At 38.5% G+C, this 20,018-nt stretch overlaps 1 protein-coding gene across 1 annotated transcript in view; it reads right to left on the bottom strand.

Annotated features, from left to right (window-relative positions):
- The window catches only part of TMTC2 (transmembrane O-mannosyltransferase targeting cadherins 2), a gene marked incomplete at its 3' end in the record, with an annotated part of 254,657 nt that overhangs the window by 133,095 nt on the left and 101,544 nt on the right, over positions 1–20,018 (bottom strand). The window contains exon 2 of the mRNA XM_080363734.1: positions 14,968–15,538. Coding sequence (XP_080219860.1) covers positions 14,968–15,538 — 571 coding nt within the window. The remainder of the gene's footprint in view (positions 1–14,967; positions 15,539–20,018) is intronic.

A 20,018-nucleotide genomic window follows, 5' to 3' on the forward strand; every position in this document is an offset into this window, starting at 1 on the left:
CCTGCAATGAGCAGGGACATCTTCAACTAGTTATTTGTGACAGAGTCATTTATCCCTCTGGTTTATCTGTCAGCTACTCAGGTTTTCATCCACCTAGTAACAGTTTTAACAAAAACAATATTAATTATTTTAAAAGCAAAAAGTATTTGGATAATAAATATACCAGACGTGTAGGGTTCAAAATTCAGGCAATACATTTTTGAAACTACTGGAAAGAATTTGTGTATTTTTAATTGAATAATTTACATTGAAAAATTCAGATTTTCTGGGTAATATGACCCACCATCCCTTCAGAAGTTTACTACTAGCACAGTGTATGATCTGCTTCCTAAATGAATGCAAGTCACAATACAAATGCACACACATTCTTCTCAGTGACTTCTGAGTGAGAAACTAAAACACTAAAGCCTGAGCTGTAATTTAAACTATGAACTCAAGTGAAGTTATGTGAACTCAGTGAACTCAGTGAAGTGAACTCAGTGAAGTTATGAATTCATATTTTCTTATTACCTTCCAATCTCTTCATCATCATGTTTTGCTTCACAACCTTTGTAAAACAAACGAACAAAAACAACAACCCCCCCCAACAACAACAACAACAACAACAACAGATTAAATTGATGTATGTTTTTCCTTGTCTCCCAGCTGATCAAACTGGGTTTTTATTCTTCAAAACTTATTTTAGATTTTAGTGACAAAGTCTGCATCCTGGTTTTGGGTGCTTGTTTGTTTGTTTTGTTTTTTTTAGTTTTGGGTTTGGATTTTTTTTGTCTTTTTTTTTTCCTGTTTTTGTTTTGTTTTGTTTTCAGCCACTCTTCATTGTTTCTTATGAAGTTCTCCCCTTTATCTGTTGCTAACAGTCTTTCTCACTTCAATCTCTTTGGCAACCATTAAATCATGCTGGTTTTCACTGCCTCTGGGTTTCTTCTGAAAGAGTTATTTTTCCCTGTGTTTGTTTATTTCCCTTTTACAAAAGTAATGTTTTTTGTTATTAAAAGTGTTTGCTAACTTCATGAGAAAATGCTACTTGGGCACAAAATCATGTCTCATGATCCTGGTATTTCCAATCACTTACTTACCCACAACCTTCCCTCATATTTAAGAAGCCCCATGTCAATCTTACACTTTTTTCTGCAACATACCAATTCTGGATGCCCTTGACAGGCAGTTCAAACAGGCTAAAGCAGTTTAGCTGTGATTCAGCAACAGGAATTTTGACTTTGCATCAAGCATTTCAATGGGATCTTCATCCAAATCATTTTTTGTGCATGCATTGAAAAACATCACAGCTTTTTAGAGATCGGGATAAATCTTAAAAAACAAACCTAAACTCCCAGATTAAGGCATAGGTACAATAGTCCCACATGTGGATATCAGAGAAATCTTCTAGTAGAACAACAATCCTTTAAGTCCACTGCTGCTGTAACTTCAGATGGAAACTCCTTACTGTCCAGTGGGGTCCCAAACAGTACCCTAAGGTGGAGACTGATGAACCAAACTTGAGCGGCAGCCATAGCCATGGATAAACATTTAGGATTTATTTACCTGTATTATTCACCTCCAAATTTTTAACCATCCAAAGCACACAATATTTTCCAACTAATGAAAGATTTTTCTCTCTGCATGACAGGGAGAAGCTATGCAGAACAGTCACCTTCCCCTTTTCTGCTATTTCTCTTGTTTCTCTTTTCTACGATTTTTCCAATAACTTGAAAAATATCATGAGAATTTTATTGCAGATCCATTTTGAAAACCATATTTTCAGGAAATAAAAAGCCTTTTTACTAATGCTTTAACAGTTTAGATTTTGTTTAATCAGCCTCCCATTTTGGGGGGAGTATCTCTAGGTAACCCTCTTCAGGCCCAGTCATTTGTGGCCTACACGCTAAGAAAACAAGGTCAAATAGGAACCAAAGTAAAATTTGTGAAGCAAATCTTGACTCAGAGCTGCATGATCATGCAAACAAATTTGTGCCTTCCAAAAAAAAACCAACCAAACAAAAAAAATTAGTGTTAGTCACATCAGAACTCGATTTCAAACTATTTCCACAGCCAGGAAAAATGTCACTATTTCCTGCACTCAAGTAGAGTTGCACCCAAGACAGCTTAAGCATATCATAAAGGCAGTGTTCATTAGATTGTTGAGTATCTCAAGAGAATAAAAAAATCAAAATACACCACACACAACTTCTGAACATGGAAGCCCATGGAATCTTCAGAGGTCACTGCACCCAGAAACGTCAACAGTCCCACGTTAAAAACATGTGGCCATCACTCTTAAGGAGAAGCATAAATAGAATATAGAATAAGGATATAACATTCAGATGCAGAACTGCTGAAGTCGTGATAATGTAACTGGACATTTACATTTAATTAAGCTTTCATGAGTGGGTCTATATTTCCTCAAGGAGCCTATGTAATTCACAGTTGGTTGTACCAGACAGCTAATAGCAGAATATATCAGATTACCAAAAAACAAGGTATAGAAAACTTGATGTACTTCAATTTCCACAGCCACCAACACTATCAACAGGGGGAAAAAAAAATGGAAAACAATTTACTTATTTCCTTTAATGCACAGAAAATTGCATTTCCTGAAAGGACTCAACAGAAACTTAAACTATGTCATGATTCAAGATGGAAATACGCATAATTTTTAAAAAGCAATTCTAGGATTTTCAGTGAGAAAATTTCTGAGCCATTTTGGTGCACCTCTTTGTGTTTTCAGGCTGAGCAGGATGGCTTTGGGACTCATAAAAAGGTTAACTCTGCCATGAGTTTGTAGACATCAATGTTTGGGTTTCTTCTAAATATCTTTTTTTTTAAAAAAAAAAAATCTGAATATTTCAAATTGTTTGTGTATCACAGTAATGCAACATTTAATCAAAATACTGTAACCAAGCCCAGAGGACGAAATAGCAAAGCAGACCATCTGACAGACAGACTTAAAAAGCCGCCCCTAAGGGTTTGAAGCTGTCTGCTACACTACAAGTAAAACAAATAACTGTATTAAAACATGAATTTATCACCCCAGTAAGGCAGTGTGTTGGTTGCTACCCACTAAGTGCTACAGAATGCAAGGTCATATACCAAATAGGATTTTATAAAATTTCACTTTTCATTAGCCTGCCAAAACTTATAAGAAAACCTACAAGCACTGCCTGTAATAAGGACAGAGCACAGGTGCTGCATGCTATGGCTGATAAGAACAGTTCTGCTGATTAATATAGGAATAGCCTATATAGATTCCCAAATTTTCTCTTCCTTATCATACACTCAGCTTTTCATTCTTCATTTTTTTCATCTTTATTCATTTCTCTCTCTATTTCCTACACTTTAGGCAGCTCGTCCAAAGTGTTGGACATAAGCAGGCACCAGAATTCTTTCATTCAAATATAGAAAGAGGAACAAAAAATAAAATAAAATAAAATAAAATAAAATAAAATAAAATAAAATAAAATAAAATAAAATAAAATAAAATAAAATAAAATAAAATAAAAAAGAAGCTTTAATTAGGATTGGTATAGACCTGAAGTTAAAAACTCTGCACATTAAGCACATTAAGGACTATGTCAAAAAGGACTGTCTTCATTAATAAACCTACTAAATCACTGCTGCTTCAGAATGTGGTTATCATTTCAGACTGAATTTATTTCTAGTAGGAAATCAGGCTATAACTAAAAGAGGGAGATCTATGCCATGTAGCTATTACATTAATATATCACTTCTTTACTGGATGTAGATTTGCAGTCACAAATATGAACAAGGCAGGTATTAGTGAAAAAGCTACACTGACACCTGTATCTTCATTATTTCACTTGATGATGGCAGGGGTTATTATCAGATCATCAGAGCTCAGAGGAACCATCTGGGTACCGCAGAGCCTTGGAGACCAACCTGAGACCAAGGACACATCAACCTTTTTGCTACTCTGTACAAATTGCTGACAACACACCATATCATGAGCAGAAACTGGTACTTGCAAGGGTCTAGAGCTAATATAGCACCATATATTTTATGGTCTACAATCAAGGGAAAATAATTTTCTAGATTGAAAACTGATGGATTTAAAAGACGGATGTTTTTTAAAGCTGGTTTTAGAAACTACACATCTTCAAAATATATCAACACAGAGCTACCAAAACAATAATTAAAATATGAAATACATTAATTGCCCCCCTTTCTTTTTTTTCTGGTCATTTAATTTGGGTTACATATAATACCTACAGTGTAATTGCAGTTAAATGTGGGACTGTTTAGAGGCCAAGTAATCTCACAGTTTTGTTTTATAGTACCCAAACATCAAGTAAGAAGCACAGTTTTCATCATGTAAGAAATTTTTCTTCTCCCTTGTCAACTTTCAGGATTATCCTGAAACGATTTATTCTATAGATTTGGAAGACAAAAGCAAATGAAAACTTTCCAAAGTGAATGTTTACCTCTTTATTATTAGCACTTCCTCCTGATTCTGGAAGGCCTGAGATGATGACAGTGCTAACTTATTGAGATTACAGGGTGTCCTGATAAAAAAGTGCTCACAAATACTCAGGTCAAATAGTGGTGTAGATGTATCTGCCTGGCCAGCTACAAACTTCATGCACTAATACCCATCTAGTAACAGGCAGCCAAGGAACCCAACTACTTCCCTTGCCTTTAGATCCATTTTTGCAGCCTGTACCAAGGTCTCTTGAGTTCACTACCTTGGATACTTCCATATTTTATTATTATCACTAACTGCATAAGTGACAGTACAGATCTAACTTCAGATAAGTAGCTCTTACCACTAAGATCTTTTACAGAAGTTGATTGAAACAATTAATTGATTTACTCTTCCAAGGAAAGATGCCACTACCAGAACCAAGGTGCATGAACAAAAGGTGGGGTGGCTTTTCTTTGAAGGGTTTTTGTTTGTTTGTTTGTTTTGTGGGGTGTTTGTTTTGGTTTGGGTTTTTTTCTTGGTTGTTTGTTTTGTTTGGTTGTGGGTTTTTTGTTTTGTTTTTTGGTTTGTGTCAGGCTAGGTTTTTTGTTTAGCTTGTTTGGTAGGGTTTTTACTCTTTTTTTTTCCCTTCCATATGAGAGATATATATGTATGTGAATTAGTAAGAGACCAGAGAAGGTTCAAAGCAAGCAAGGTAAAAATATACATTCTTCAGGTAACTTCTCCCTTAATATCATGACAAGAGGGAGCTCTGCAATGCTAGCTGAAAGGGATTTAGAACTGGGATAAAGATACATAGTTTGATACTTTTTTGTTCTGGAAGATTGCATAATCACGGAAACAGCTATTTTTTTAATTCATATTCTCAGGCAGAATTACCCACAAAAAGTCAAATTCTTCCTTAACAGCTCAAGTCAGAAGAGGTAAAAATGTATAATGGTTTAAACAAAAACAAAAAGCAACAACAACAAAAAAAATAACTCTACAAAATTGCTGACTTTCCAGAGACTTCAAATTACAAGAAGCCAAAAATGCTATATATAAAGTAGTCCAAAGAAGCAAGAACTAAAGTTTAAAAGAATTGCATTTCTTCTATTTTAAGTCTCACAGGAGCTATTTTGTGGTGGTGTTTTGCCACTTCTAATAATATATTTTAAGGAAAAAAGTCTCCAAGTAAGAGATAGAACTACAATAAACATATATTTTGAAAAATAAACTGTAATCTCACAATCCCCACTAAATAAACACTGCTGTTGACGCAAGTTTCATTGTGCTCTACAGCAGTACAAGCTGCCCAAGATACTTTCAAAACATGCAGACCAAAACATGCAAAAAATTTATTCCTAACCCCCAAAGTCCTGTTTTCTGGGAGTAAAAGAATTTACAGAGCCTCAACACAGTTCTACCCTCTCTTTTTCCCTGCTCCCTCATTGCCTTTATTAACTCAATATGCCCCCACACTCACTCTGAATTTCTTTGTTGCTATGGGACTTTATTTCCAATACTTTATTGTCAAGATAAAAAACCAAGATTCTGGTGAATAAATGTCACAGAAGCTCTGACTTCTGCACAACCCAGTCAAATCTACAGCTTTAGAAGTAATTTGTGTATACGTCTCAAAGTCCTACCATTCTGGTCATAAAAAGGTACATATGTTCTACCTGGCATTTAAGAGCATAAAGTACACAAATTCTCCCTCCCTCCCCGCAAAAGCCTCTGGATAATTTAAACATAATTTGCTCGTGTGCATTTTCAATTAGTTTCCTAGAAACTTAGGAACTAAAAATATTTTGTTTCCTCTCTCCTCCCAGTGTGGACTATCTGCAGCATCAAGGGATTCTTCTTCTCTCCAAGAGACGTTCAAGGTTAGCGAGGCTAGAAATTCACCTCCTAACAACTGACCCATAAAGTCAGCTACAGGACTGCAAGCCTGGGTTCCTTCCCTCCCCATACTTAATCTACATTGCAGCTGGAAAGAGAAATACAGGCGTATTTACAAAATATCATTCAGTTTCTCCAGTAAGTATGCCAGAAAATGTTTGCTGCCTTCTATCACAACTGCCTTTTTCTACCGTAAATCTCATACACTTGTATTTTTCCCCCTTTTTAATATTGTAACTCTCTACACAGGTTAATGTTCAGAATCACTCCGCTTGGAAAAAGCGTTCACGCAATCATTAAAGCATTATGACTTAGATAAAAATGAGCGTAAGCCAGGAAATTCGCAATTAAACCTCAAACCAAGAAGAAAAGTCCCCCTCGTGGCTCAGGGTCTGCATCTGTTCTCACAGGTCTGGAACCAGAGCTTGTGCCCGTGTACCAGGAATGGCTCTCCCATGGGTAGGACTCTAGGAAGACGTATGTCTTTGAGAATATAGTTCTATCGAATAGACTCAGCCAATGCTTTCCGAGCACTCCAGTTCTGAAAATTAAGTAACTACTGTTAAGATACTCCAAAATCCAGGAGCCTGATCTTCACATTCTCTCAGCAGTGTTGTCTTTCCCGAAGATCCTGTAACGCGCTGCTGGGAGTCAGAACTTGGGGCATCCAGAAGCTGCACTTACACCCTAATCTCTTAGTTTCTGACTGGGGACATACTGACAGGTTTTTCTCTTCTGACACTATTAGCGCACTCCCTGACTGCTGAGAGCAGACAAGTGCAGCTTGCTCTTTGGTGGGGATCAACCATGTGCAATGGGTTCATTCAATAAAGCCCACCAGGAGCAACACAAGCATTCAGCACTTCATCAAATCAGGACATTTAGGTGCCTAAACATGACATTAGTAGGGTAATGTAAAGTACTCATGACTGAACATCTGCATGCAAGGCACAGGTATAAACCTTCTGTCTGGCACTTAACAAACACAAGGGATACATACTTGATGAATATGATCATGAATGCATGCATTTTAACCAAGCCACCGAAACAGGTTTAAGCAGAAAGGCATAACTCCTGAAGCAAAAGGAATTGCACCAGGAGACATTTAACTCATTAAGACACCACTTAGCTTTAGCACTATATGTTGTTTTTCCCATTTTGTGGCTAGTATCCAGAAAACTGACTCATGGGAGAAGCAGAGCTAAAGCGAAAAGGGACATGGCTTTCCAGGTCGTGAACAAATGGAAAATTGAAGGTAGGCGAAAGCTGCATATATTTCTTATCCCTCAATGTTCACAGTTACCCAAGTCCCCTTATCTCAGCATAAAATACTTAACACACAGACCATCCCTACCAAAAAGCATGAAATTTAACTGTTCTTTCTATACTGATATTTTAAACAGGAAAATTTCCAGCTGTTAGAATAACATGGTTTTACAAAGCTTCTTCAGTTAGGAAGCTGAAGTAATCACTAAGATGAAAAAAAAAACAACATCTGTGAATATTCCTAATGTTCTGAAATGCAGTTGTTACACACAATGGTAAATTCGATCATTCGATTCGTAAGAAAGTAACACTGTCAGATTGATATTATTTGCACAGGTTTTGTGAACTGGGAAGTAGCAACTCCACAAATACCATGCAATTAAACAGCACCATGAAAATGTCACACTGTTCTTGGTATTAGTAATTGGCATGTAATCTCAGGATGAAAATAAGTGCTAACACCAACTGTGCAAAGTCCCTGCAAGATTTTTCACAAATGAGATCCTTTCTAAGCCAGGGGGAAGGCTGGAAGAACACAGCACACTTTGCATACTACCATGCAGTATAAATCTCATGCAAGAATGAAGACAGTGAAAACCTTTCTCAAGAAAACTAAGCTCTCTGTTAAACTGAAGGCTCTTCATGTCTTCCCAGTCTCTGCAAACATGAAAAGGCTTCTCTTTTTCTTTATTTACTTACTCATTTAAAAATATTCAAGAAGCCTTTGCATTTTCCATCTTTCTAGGGGAGGAACTGTCAAATATAGTCTCTAAAATATTATTGTACACTTCAGGTGGGTAGACAAAAGTAATGCAGATTTTAGTAGCAGTTCCAATAAAGACATTACAGATTTAATATTAAAGTATAATCCATTTAAGCCAGTGACTTCAGTAAGGTACCTCATGATTCCTCATTTGCTAAATTTGCCTTAGGATGCTGTATTTCTGTCATATGTGATCTGTTTCAGTGGTTTAAATCAACCCATGAAAATATTTTCAGGCCAAAACAGCTATTTATACATATTGATATCCAATTCAGTACCACTCCACTGACATCACAGGGACCTGCAGGAGATCAATCTCTCTGAGAAGAAAGATAGCGGAGGCCGATCTTGCTTTTCTTATTTCAGGATCAAAAGCAAAAGCAGCAAGGAGCTGTGGGAAGTACACGAAACAGCAGTATTAGCTACTTGAAATTGTCAAGAAAGAAGTAAATTGAAAAAAGCTTCTTTTGTTTGGGGAGATATTTGCTGGAGGGAGGGGGAGTGATGGTCAAAACCATACAGGCTTCATGCTGCTGCCATCCAGCAGAGTGAAGAGAAAAGCACCAGGCTGGCTCATCCGCAAATACGAGCAATGTATGTGCAGGCACATTTGTCTCAGCATTTCCACAATTCTGCACAGGCTTAAAGCTGCCAAAAAAATTAACCCTCAGCTGACCATTGCAGAATGAGAGATTACAGCAAGGAAACAAACAGGGACCCAGCTGGCAACGGAGCTCCTAATCTTTTCCTCAGCTCTTGAAATGCAAAAGGTTACAGACGCACAAGTGCAACATTTAACAGCTTAGCGCGCTTGAATATGCAGTTCTGGTTAGACGAAATGAACATGTGAGAGGTCAAGTCATGTTTCGAAGCTGTAAGTTATTTATTATTTTTAATTGGGACAAAAGTAGTCTCAAGGAAAAGTATGTTTACTAAGTATCTGGCTCCAAGGATGAAGTCTGCCCTGCAAGGGAGCAAGTGCTGCTCTAACAGTCTAAACACTGTATGGCAAACACACAGGACCATGGCTGGACCATACTCACACAAGTGTTTGAGAGAAATCACAAAATAATAGCTTACCAATCAGATCTGCCAAAATATCCAGGCCTCTGGGTAAGTTCAGGCATAATAAAATTCCTTAGATTGTGGAAAATAAGCAGAAAATGAACCATCAAGCTAGATTTTAAATAGTGATAGAACACTGCTGCAAAATGGCATAACTTGTAGGTAGAGGTGAAAAACAAGCAAGAGCAACTACTGCATTGCTACAGCTCTAGAGCTTCACAGAAGAGAAGGATAAAACCGCAAATTTAAAATTACAGTAGCATTTTATTTTGAAATTGCTTTCCAAAGCATGACAGCCCTAAAAGTAGCAACTTCAAAGAGTAAAGAATGCAGAAAAGTGGCTTATTTCAAGTTTAGTGTTCTCAAAAATCACTAGCTTTACCTAATACCCAGAAATTTTTGTTGTGTGAAGGAATCATACATATCACCCACAACTAAGGCTGTTCCAAGGCCATAAAGAAAAGTAGTGTTTTATAAAACTCGGTTTGGTGGCTGATCATGTCATCTACGGAGGCCCCAGGTTTACATCATTACCTTAAATAAGATATAGGCCTCCAATAAAATTGCTTTTTACAAAACCAACACTGTTATAATAGCACAGAAGGTTAGATAATGCATCCTGCAATCCAATTTGTGGTTCACGTTGAGCTATAGATACCAATAACTAATTCCACATGTGAGACAGACCTCCCGGGGGGTGTGTTTAATCAAGTAAGTGATGGGAAAAGAGAGGTTTCCTTATTTCAGGGTAACAAACCCCCTGTACTAACAATATGTTGATCTGGTGAAATGTAACTGTACTGTAGCAGTGTAACATTAGTAGAACGTACATCTGGTTTAGTTATTTCTGTAAGGCAGTTTGTACACATAAACCACAGAGCAATAAATATTTTATCATTACCATTATATTAAAAATGAGTTTCAAATGCATTTGCCCCATCTTTTTAACTGCTAATGTCCAGTTTTATTTCCCCTTAAAAAAAACAAAAAACAAAAAACAAAAAAAGAGCAGCACAATAGGGTTTATATTAGCTTTGTACTGCTAATTGGACGGAAGACTCCGTACTGCAATGTTGATTAATGGTTCTGCTCTCAAGCTGCAGATTGCAAGCACAAAAGAATTAGGCTTCTGAATTTGCATATTTTCTATAATTACGAACCTGATCTTAGCTCTCTCCCATATTCAGGTTCCCCCTCCCGCCCCTACACTTTTGGTCGTTTAATTTGTGCAGGTCTAGACGCTGACAGGTACAATCATCTGATACCTATGATACGTGACAACTCAATCAATCAGCATACCTGCTACACAGCTTATGCTGGAAATGACTCAAGGTCTAAAATACTGAAAAAATCAAACAAAAGCCTCGTTTTCTTCCATAAGGAATGCCTTGCCCCAGTAGAGCACCACTTTCTTTTTTAATTGCTCTCATTTCAAACAACTCATTTACAACCGCAATAAATACACTTCAATCAAAATCTGCTGACTTAAAGACAGCGAATACGTTCTTGTCAGCATCCGCATTGAGAGGCAGTCAGACAGAATAAAATAGAGCTAACTAAATGAAACTGGGTCCAGACTGACAACTTTGCCAGCCAGAGTGAGAGCATCACATGCAGACAGGAATATAAGATTTGGCAAAAGGAAAAAAATCAGCAGCCAAGTTCCACTGAATAACCAGTACACAGATGACAGGGAAAAGAGCTGGATAGTTTAATAAGTAGCTACGATATACATTTTTAAAGTGCATTAAGAATAGCTTCTAAATAAGGGGTAATATTCATCTGCTCTGCTGGTGGTCCTGCTCTGCAGCTGCCTTGTTCAGAAGCCCTGCCAGTCTACTCAAATCACACTGAGATGCTGCCATGTAGTCGATGTGACAAATCAGAACTCACATGACAATAGGTGTGGGCCTAGTAAACAGCTACTGGTCTGGTGTAGTAGCCATCATTTCGTATTTATTGGACACTCGGCCCATAGGGAAGAATAAAATGGAAAAAACAGGCTTGCCACCCCAATGCCATCCCCTACCATCTACTGGAGCATTTTTAAAGCTACTTTTACCAGCTCATCCTTCACTGACCATCCTGAAAAAGGTCAGTGGTTTTACAGTTCTTTAAACATAATTAATCATGTCTCAGTTTCCTCAGTGGTATATTCTGAAAAGGCTTATAGAAGCCAAAAGCCATAGTCGGGCAGCAAGCCAGCCCAGGTCCTTAACCACCCAGTGCCCTAGGTCCCTTGCTCTCCGCTCCATGTTTCCACCCCGACCTCAGCTTTCCTCCCCATGTTTCCACCCCGACCTCAGCTTTCCTCCCCATGTTTGCCAGTACAGCTATCTGTAGGGCAATGATGAGGACTGGATATAACTGAATTGATTTAGGTTTAAAATAACTCCTTAGAGATATATTTGGGGTTTTTTTGGGGGGGAGGTAGGTGTTAAGGGTTATTTTTTACCTGTATTTGCTCTTGGTTCCAGTTTGTAACATGGCTTAGGAAACAGCTGTGTCAGCTCAGCTAGACAGGGTTTAGCTCATGGTGAGGTAGATTGAAAGGGGTAGCTCTTTTCTGCCATTCTCTAACAGAGCTACAGGGGCATGCTGAGTTCTGTTTCATATCATTACTGCTTACTTGTTAAGTTCAGATTTAAGCTAACCATCTCTTAAAATTATTTTCCTTTCTTTGTTGGCTCCAGTCTACACATCCCCGCTCCGATGCACTACAAAAGACCCCAACTTTTTCCTGGACTGCCCTTTTTCATTTTTCCCCCACTCCTCCAGTTGTATTCCCCCAGTGTTTACACTGGGAAAACACAACGCACAAATTCCAGAACAGGTAAATAGACACAATTCTTCCTAATTGCTCAGACATCCTAATAAGGAGTCCTCTGATGAGATGAGGCTTTGTTTGGTGGGAGTTATCTTTGTTTCAGTTTAAATCGTACTCGAGTTTTTAAAATGCTCAATACAGCTGGATAGCACAAGATGACTCATCTGTAGATGGCTACTTTGGTCTCATGCAATTTGAAATGCAGGAATGTTTTTTCAAGCAAGAAAAAGTGTAGGCAGCAACATTAAAATTAATAATAAGAAGGAGAAGGAGAAGGAGAAGGAGGAGAAGGAGAAGGAGAAGGAGGAGAAGGAGAAGGAGAAGAGAAGGAGAAGAGAAGGAGAAGGAGAAGGAGAAGGAGAAGGAGAAGGAGAAGGATAAACTCCTTCATCCAAAAGTTGATTTTGTTTGCTTAAAGAGATTTTTACAGTTTGTTCTAGTGGAAAGAATTTGTCAGTTCTTACTACGGACACGTTTTATTTAAGGCCAAAGCAGCAGCAAGAAAAAGGCAACACCCAAATGATCCCAAAGAGATGCAGAGTTGAAAGTTTTCTTCATTTTTGTTAGAGTCTGTGCTCTAATTCTGCATAATGCAAAAATTAATCTGTTGGCTACACACTTTAGGTTTTTGATTATTTTAAATACAAAACTTAAAAAACCCCACACACTTGTCTTTGATATTGTATGTATAAAAACATAGAACAAAACTAAACCCAAAGCTTTTAGTAAGAAAACTTAGCTCTGTTATTACTGATGATTTCAGAAGAGCCAAGTTATCAATTTAAAATGTTAATCTTACAGCATAATCATCTTGAAGTTATTTGCAAATAAATTTAAGAATCAATTTTCTTTAGACAGCATCTAGCTTGCCTTCATGGTAAAGATTTGTCAAACATTGGTCAAACATGCTACAATCAAAACCTAAATTTCTCAACTCCAAGCACACTGGCCATTCACAAATTATCCATCGATAAGACAGGTGTCCAAATGTAGAGCTCAACACCTCAGAAGAGAGGCCTCATGTTCAAAGAGTTAGGATGTGGAAGTTTGGATTTACCCATGTCACTTAGGTCTTTCTAGACCAATTTTATCTCAGCCCTGAAGCAGAAAAAGGGAAGAAAGTGGGGAAAAAAAAGCTTTTCCCCATGAAATTTTTTTCAGAAATGACTGCAAAGGTTTTGGTTTTGAGCAATGAGTATTCTGTAATAAAAAACTTCGCAGGTCCATGACTGTAACTTGGCCATTGCAGGCTGCAATGAGGAGAGGCTGTGAGGAACACTGGTTTAGATTTGCTGTGAAGTCATGAACAAGGTGCCTAGAATTGTGTATGTGCCATATGAATGTTTCTATCACCACTGTTCAATTCTATAGGATAGACTAACACTTGAGTTATGAACCAAACTCCCTGAAGCAGTTTACAAAATCTCATCCTGTATCTTTCAGAATGAAGCTTGCTTTTACAGATGCACTCTCAAAAAAACAAACATTCCTTAATTATTTTACTGGTTTTGTTTCCAATGAGCATTAAGGTGGAAAACGGTGGACAGTATTTGGATACTGACATTCAGAGGTCTTACGCACACCAATATACATAAGTTTAAAAAAAAAGATTCTTTTTCAGTTTTGTCAGAAAGAACATGATGATAACTAAATCAACATGTCACAGCAGTTTAAGAGGGAACTACCAGACACTGCTTGGTTTTTTTTGACTTTACTGTTCTCCTTGTAAACTACAGATGTAAAAATTCTATACAAGCACAAATCACCACTATCAAAATCTACAATTTCTTTTCAAATCATCTGAATGAGAAATCAGAATTTTAAAGAAACAGTATTTGAGATAGATTGCAAAGCCTTATTTTGTTTTATTGCTTTTTTTGGTTACATCTCACTGAAAAACTTTACAACTTATGTCCCTCTGAAACCTTTTCCCCTTGTTAAGTCAGGATTTTTCTGAAAGAAAGCTGTTCCACTGAAAAGAAAATTACATATACTCAGCTTACTCATTTGTACAGCAACTGATGTAAATGAATCTTGACTTCAGCTGGGGTTTCTGAGTACCACTAAAATACATGTGGTTTTGGGAGAGGGTAATTAGGGGGGTTTGGTGGGCCTGCTTGTTTGTTTGCTTATTTTACTCGTTTGTTCTTGGGCAAGAAGTTAAAAAATGTGAAATATTTATTTTGTTAAGGCAATGATACATTTGAGTCATAGCTCCTACTAGGGGGAGAAAAAAAATACACGCCAAAAGCATGCACCCAGGTCCTACAGATCTCCGTTAAGCCAGAACAGTAAGAGCTCTATTTTTGCCTCAGGGAGCCTGTAGATTATATCAGCTGCTGCACTTGCACACCCCAAACTAAGCTGAGTTCGCAAGATACAAGAGGATAAGAGCATGAATGAATTCTTTGCAAAAGGCAGCCAGATATCCAGTGTTCCACAGTAAACAGAATGAGGAGGGAGCTGCTGGAAGCAGAGAAAGTAATTGAAAGAAACACATCCCAAGCGTCAAGTAATAGCAATGGATAATAACACATTGTTTAAACAAAATGTAAAAAACCCATACTAAACTGCTTTAAGTGTTCTTTTAGCATTAGACATCTGTGCTTATTTTCGGGAGTTGACTAAACTACTAAGAATTATTGCATACTTGAAAACTCATTTAGCACCTGTTTAACAGTGACTGGTGCCTTACAAATAGCTTGTGGAAAAGAAAAGGAGACTTACCTTGTATAAAGCAGGAATGATCTGATGCATTTTCAGCCGATGAAATACAAAGATATCGTACACCGCTGAAATGGCCAGAACAGTCACTCCTTGCTCCTTCCAGAGCATGCTGCATCCTGCACACAGCCCCGCTCCCAAGATCCAGCCCCAAGTACTTGGTGAGGAACCTCTGGTAGAGCAGTGCTTCACGTAACACATCAGAGAAAGCAGAAAGAAGAGGCAGGCTCCAATATCTGCCCTCCCTACAATCCCCGCCACGGCTTCCGTGTGGATCGGATGAGATGCAAACAGCAGACCTGCTATCAAGGTCCAGTACCCATCCCCAAACAGGATCCTGGAGAAGTTTGTGAAAAGGCCTGTGACGGCAGCATGTAACAAGACGTTCACCAGGTGGTAGCCCCACGGGTCCATCCCTCCAACAGCATGGTTAATGCGGAAAGAGAGCGTGCAGAGAGGTCTGTAGGACTTGTGGCTCCCACTGTGAGTGAGCAGTGTCCCCCAAAAGTCATTGTAGAAGATATGGGTCCATGGCGTCTCGGGCAGGAGGTCCTGGTTTGTCTTGATAGCTCGACTACAAAAGACAAAAAAAACCTTCATTTCAATAGAGGGAAAACGGTACGAATGAAAGGCTGTGAAAATGCAATCATACTGCTACCACAAGAAAGAATGGCATTGCTTTAATTTAAGTTTTGAATTTTTACAGGCGGTGGTAGAAAACTACGTATCTATTGACTTCCTGCTAAAGCAAAATTTCCATATAAATTGGCTTTTAAAACATTAGAAACAGATGTTATGCTGCTTCCATTAAATTAAAATACCCTTCAGTGACATTATTCTGAGTCTAACCCAGGAGTAATCGGTTAAGATTTCATGAGTTATAATTAAAACGTAAAAGAAATATGAAAAACTGACAAACATTATTGTTGGAACAACGGATCCTCCAGTAATTCAGAACTAAAACCCCAACTGGCCTTTTACACTGAAATTTTAATTTAGATGTTGAAATTAATCTCACTGACATGGGTGAACAATAAATACAGAAGCCAGTAGGAGCATGGCAAATCTCTGGTGCTGTACTGGGCACTCAAAGAACTGTCTCGTACATATTTTGACTGACAACATTTTCTGCTAACACCTTGCGGGAGGCAGACAGCAGAATATTTAACAGATGATAATACAACTTCGCTTTGAATTTCTTATATTTAAAATTGAAGAAAAAAACATTTTTAGGTTGCATTAGCCTATGAATTGAAGTTTATGTCAGTTTGACTGGAGAAAAAAAATTGCTGCAGCTTTCAGCATTTATGTTTCCAACCACCCGGGCAAGGACTGGTGCCAGTCATTAGCAGTCTCCATGTCTAATTTGGTATTGTAAAAATCTGTCCCCTGTAATGTTTGTACAAATCGAATCATTTGCATTTAAAATTTATGCCGTGGGAGAAGGTGTGAGACCTGCTTGGCGTAAAAAGATGACTAGAATTTAATTAGTTACTTGCCTTCATAACCAAAGTTGCGTTTAAGCAAGTCTTTAAAGATGCATTGTTGTTACTACTGAGCTTAACTCATTTAGCATTTATTTTACCAGGGTAATTAAGAATCCAGCCAGCTCAAGACTCTTCTATTAAAAATATTAAACAAGAAAGATGATTTTTATCTATTTCTTCACCCATTACTTATTTCTGTCTTTCCAATAAATATCTTCCCATAATTAAAAATTCAGATGAGGAAGAAAAAAACCTTGGGGTGAAACTCAGGCCCACGTTTGAAATGCACTAGTCTAATTCATCCTCCTAGTCTCCTCTCACATTCTCACCCCCAAGAAAACAAGCCCCATGGAACCTGTATCCAAATGTCATTTTTTAATGCTATTACTTTCAGGAATGTTGTCCTGTTCTGTAAAGAAAAATGCTCCAACACTGATACACTATGCCACAGAATCTCCATGCAAATACTCTAAATACCACGCAGCTCAGCATGCCCATTGTCCGGAGCACATTGCTGTAATGCTTTCAGACATGCTTCCTCTCGGCGCGTCCTTTTGTCTCTGTGCATATGGAGGTTATGAAGAGGTCAGCTTAAATACTTTAAAAATCTGATGATGCTTTCTAGAATACTTGAAAATATTCATTTTGACTTCTGCTTATGCAGTGGATCAGGTTGCTTGTATTTGTTTTCCCAACCCCACACACATTTTTCTCATTTTAGTCCAGTCACAAAAGAATACTGGAAGAAAACAAGATCTTTGTTTTCACATTATTTATCTTGTCCTTTGGTGTAGTCCTTTCCTGAAATCTAATTCCTCTGTTTGTGATTTCAGTTTGTAGTATCACTCTCAGACTCACCATAAGAAAACTAGGAATTCAGCAAAAATAAAGCAGGTATTTGGCTAGAGTGATCCTTTCTCCTAGAAAAACGTTCTAAATTAGACTACAGACTACCAAACAGTGAGCATAGCTAAGAATGGCTATCAGACATCAGGATTTAGAGCAGAAACCTTGAATGCAAAAGTATTTGTAAGTGGCAGCAATATTGCCAGCACAACCACCCTTCCCTGCGGAAGAACGTTCTGCTGCAAAAGAGCCTACATGGTGCTCAGGTCATTCCCAGGAAATGGTACCGTGTATTTTATCTTCTGCAAATGTGGCCATTTCCAATACTTGAAGCCACACAACCACTCCAAAACAAACAAACAAACAAAAAAAAAGACAACAACAAAAAAACCACAACATCACAACCAACCACAGAACTGCAGCTATCAGTTCACAAGTATAAAACAATGCTGCACTGCTACACTTGTTAAGAAGAGAGACCAGCCCTCTCCCTCTAAGAGCACAGGTGTCACACCCATCATTTCCATGCAGCACATACTCATATTGGACTATTCCCCATCAAAAGTAAATGGCTTTTCTCCAAATCATAAAGAAATGTATATTCTGAAGGCATTAATTATGTCAATTTTTTTTTACAGCCTTAGCAACAAACTTGGTGCAACCCTGATCCTTCCCTGTTCAGTCTTCTTCATACCTGGTCCTGAGAAGCTGTGGAGATTGGGGGATGTCTCAGGAGACTGAAACAAGGCTAATGCCACCGCCATCTACAAGAAGGGCTTAAAGAAGGATCCACGAAATTATAGGTCCATCAGTCTTACTTCAATTCCTGGGAAAGTTATGGAGTGAGTCCTTCTGGGGGCTACCACAGGTCAATCGAAACACACGATTGGGAAAAGGTAGCACGGATACACCAGGGGCAAGTCATGCTTCATAAACCTGATCACCTTCTATGACAAATCCTCAGTTCATGTGGGGCGAGTGATGGACACCGTCTACCTGGATTTCTCCAAGGCTTTCAATACAATTTCCTACAGCCTCCACCTATGAAAACTGATATGTTACAGTCTAGACAAGTGGTGTGTGTGGTGGGTGGGTTACTGGCTGACAGGCCACACCCAGAGGATAGTGGTAAATGGCTCCTTTTCAAATTGGCAACCTGTCATGAGTGGGGACCCTCAGGGACTGACATTGGGCCCAACCCTGTTTAACATATTCTTAAGTGATCTGGATGATGGGATCAAGTGTACCCTGATGAAGTTTGCTGATGACACCAAACTCAGTAAAGTGGACACTTCAGAGGGGAGAGTCACCCTGCAGGATTACATGGCTAGACTGGAACACTGAGCTAACAAGAACCTTATGAAGTTCAACAAGAACAAACGTAAGCTCTCGCACCCAGGAAAACATGACCCAGGAGTGCAGCACAGGCTGGGATTTACCTGGCTGGGGAGCAGCTCTGTGGAAAGGGACTTGGGTGTCCTGGTGGACAACAAGCTCAATATAAGTGAACAATGTGCTGCTGCAGCAAAGAAAGTCAACAGGTTCCTGGGCTGCATCAACAAAGGCATCACCAGCAGAGACAGAGAAGTCATTATCAGACTCAGCACTTGTCAGGCCACACCTGGAATACTGTGTTCAGTTTTCGTCCTCGCTAAACAAAACATATGTAGACAGGCTGGGTAGTGTTCAGAGAAAGGCCACAAAGATGATCAAAGGATTGGGAAGCCACCATGTAAGGAAAGACTGAGAGAATTGGGTTTGTTACACCTTGAGAAAAGAAGGCTAGGGGGAGACCTCACTACCATGTTCCAGTATTTAAAGGGCGGCTATAAAGAAGATAGAGACTCCATTTTACAATGGGTCACATGGAAAAGAAAAAGGGTAATGGGTACAAGATACTCCTGGGGAGATTCCAACTGGACACAACTGGAAATTCTTCACAATTAGAACAGTCAGCCATTGGAATAATGTCCCCAGGGAAGTGGTGGCTTCTGGAACATTGCACACTTTCAAGATTCACCTGGACAGCGTGCTGGGCCATCTTTACACCGTACTTTTGCCCAGAAAGGTTGGACCAGATGATCCTTGTGGTCCCTTCCAACCTGATAGTCTATGATATTAAAAAAAAAAAAAAAATCAAGAGGAAACCTGGAAGATACAGTATTGATCACCCTCTATTTGGGTATGGATTTCAGCAGGCAATTATGAAATAATCCTAGTTTCTAGTGAGTGTAGAAGACAACAGATTCTAGTACCTGCCAGTTAGCATGAAAAATACAGAAACTGCCAGTTCCAGCTTACTCAGTGGTTCAGTCAGGCCAAATGTTGTATTCTCTATGAGTCAAAATTTGAAATAAAGTTAAAAGTTCTTTCCATATGGTTATTTTTTTGCTAAATGTTTGAAAGTAAAAGACAAAAAATGTCTACCTAATGCTTTGGGATATTTGAAAAGTCTAATAGAAGTGCGAATCTAGAAGTCCTAGAGCAAAAAAGCAAGTCTTGCATAGGTTGCTCGTTAACTTTCAACAACTACTCTGTTTCACATTATAAAATGGAATAAAAACCACAGTTGTCCAACATTATACGTGACTGCGCAGGAACATACAGGAGCATACAGGAATATGAGCATCTGAGATAGCACAGCCAGCTCTGTGTCAATTTGCCCTCGAAAGCAGAAGTGGAACATGTACCACTAAGGACACCGCTCTGGACACCATTACT

The sequence above is a fragment of the Nesoenas mayeri genome, assembly GCF_963082525.1.
Source record: "Nesoenas mayeri genome assembly, chromosome: 1".
Taxonomy (NCBI): Eukaryota; Metazoa; Chordata; class Aves; order Columbiformes; family Columbidae; genus Nesoenas; species Nesoenas mayeri.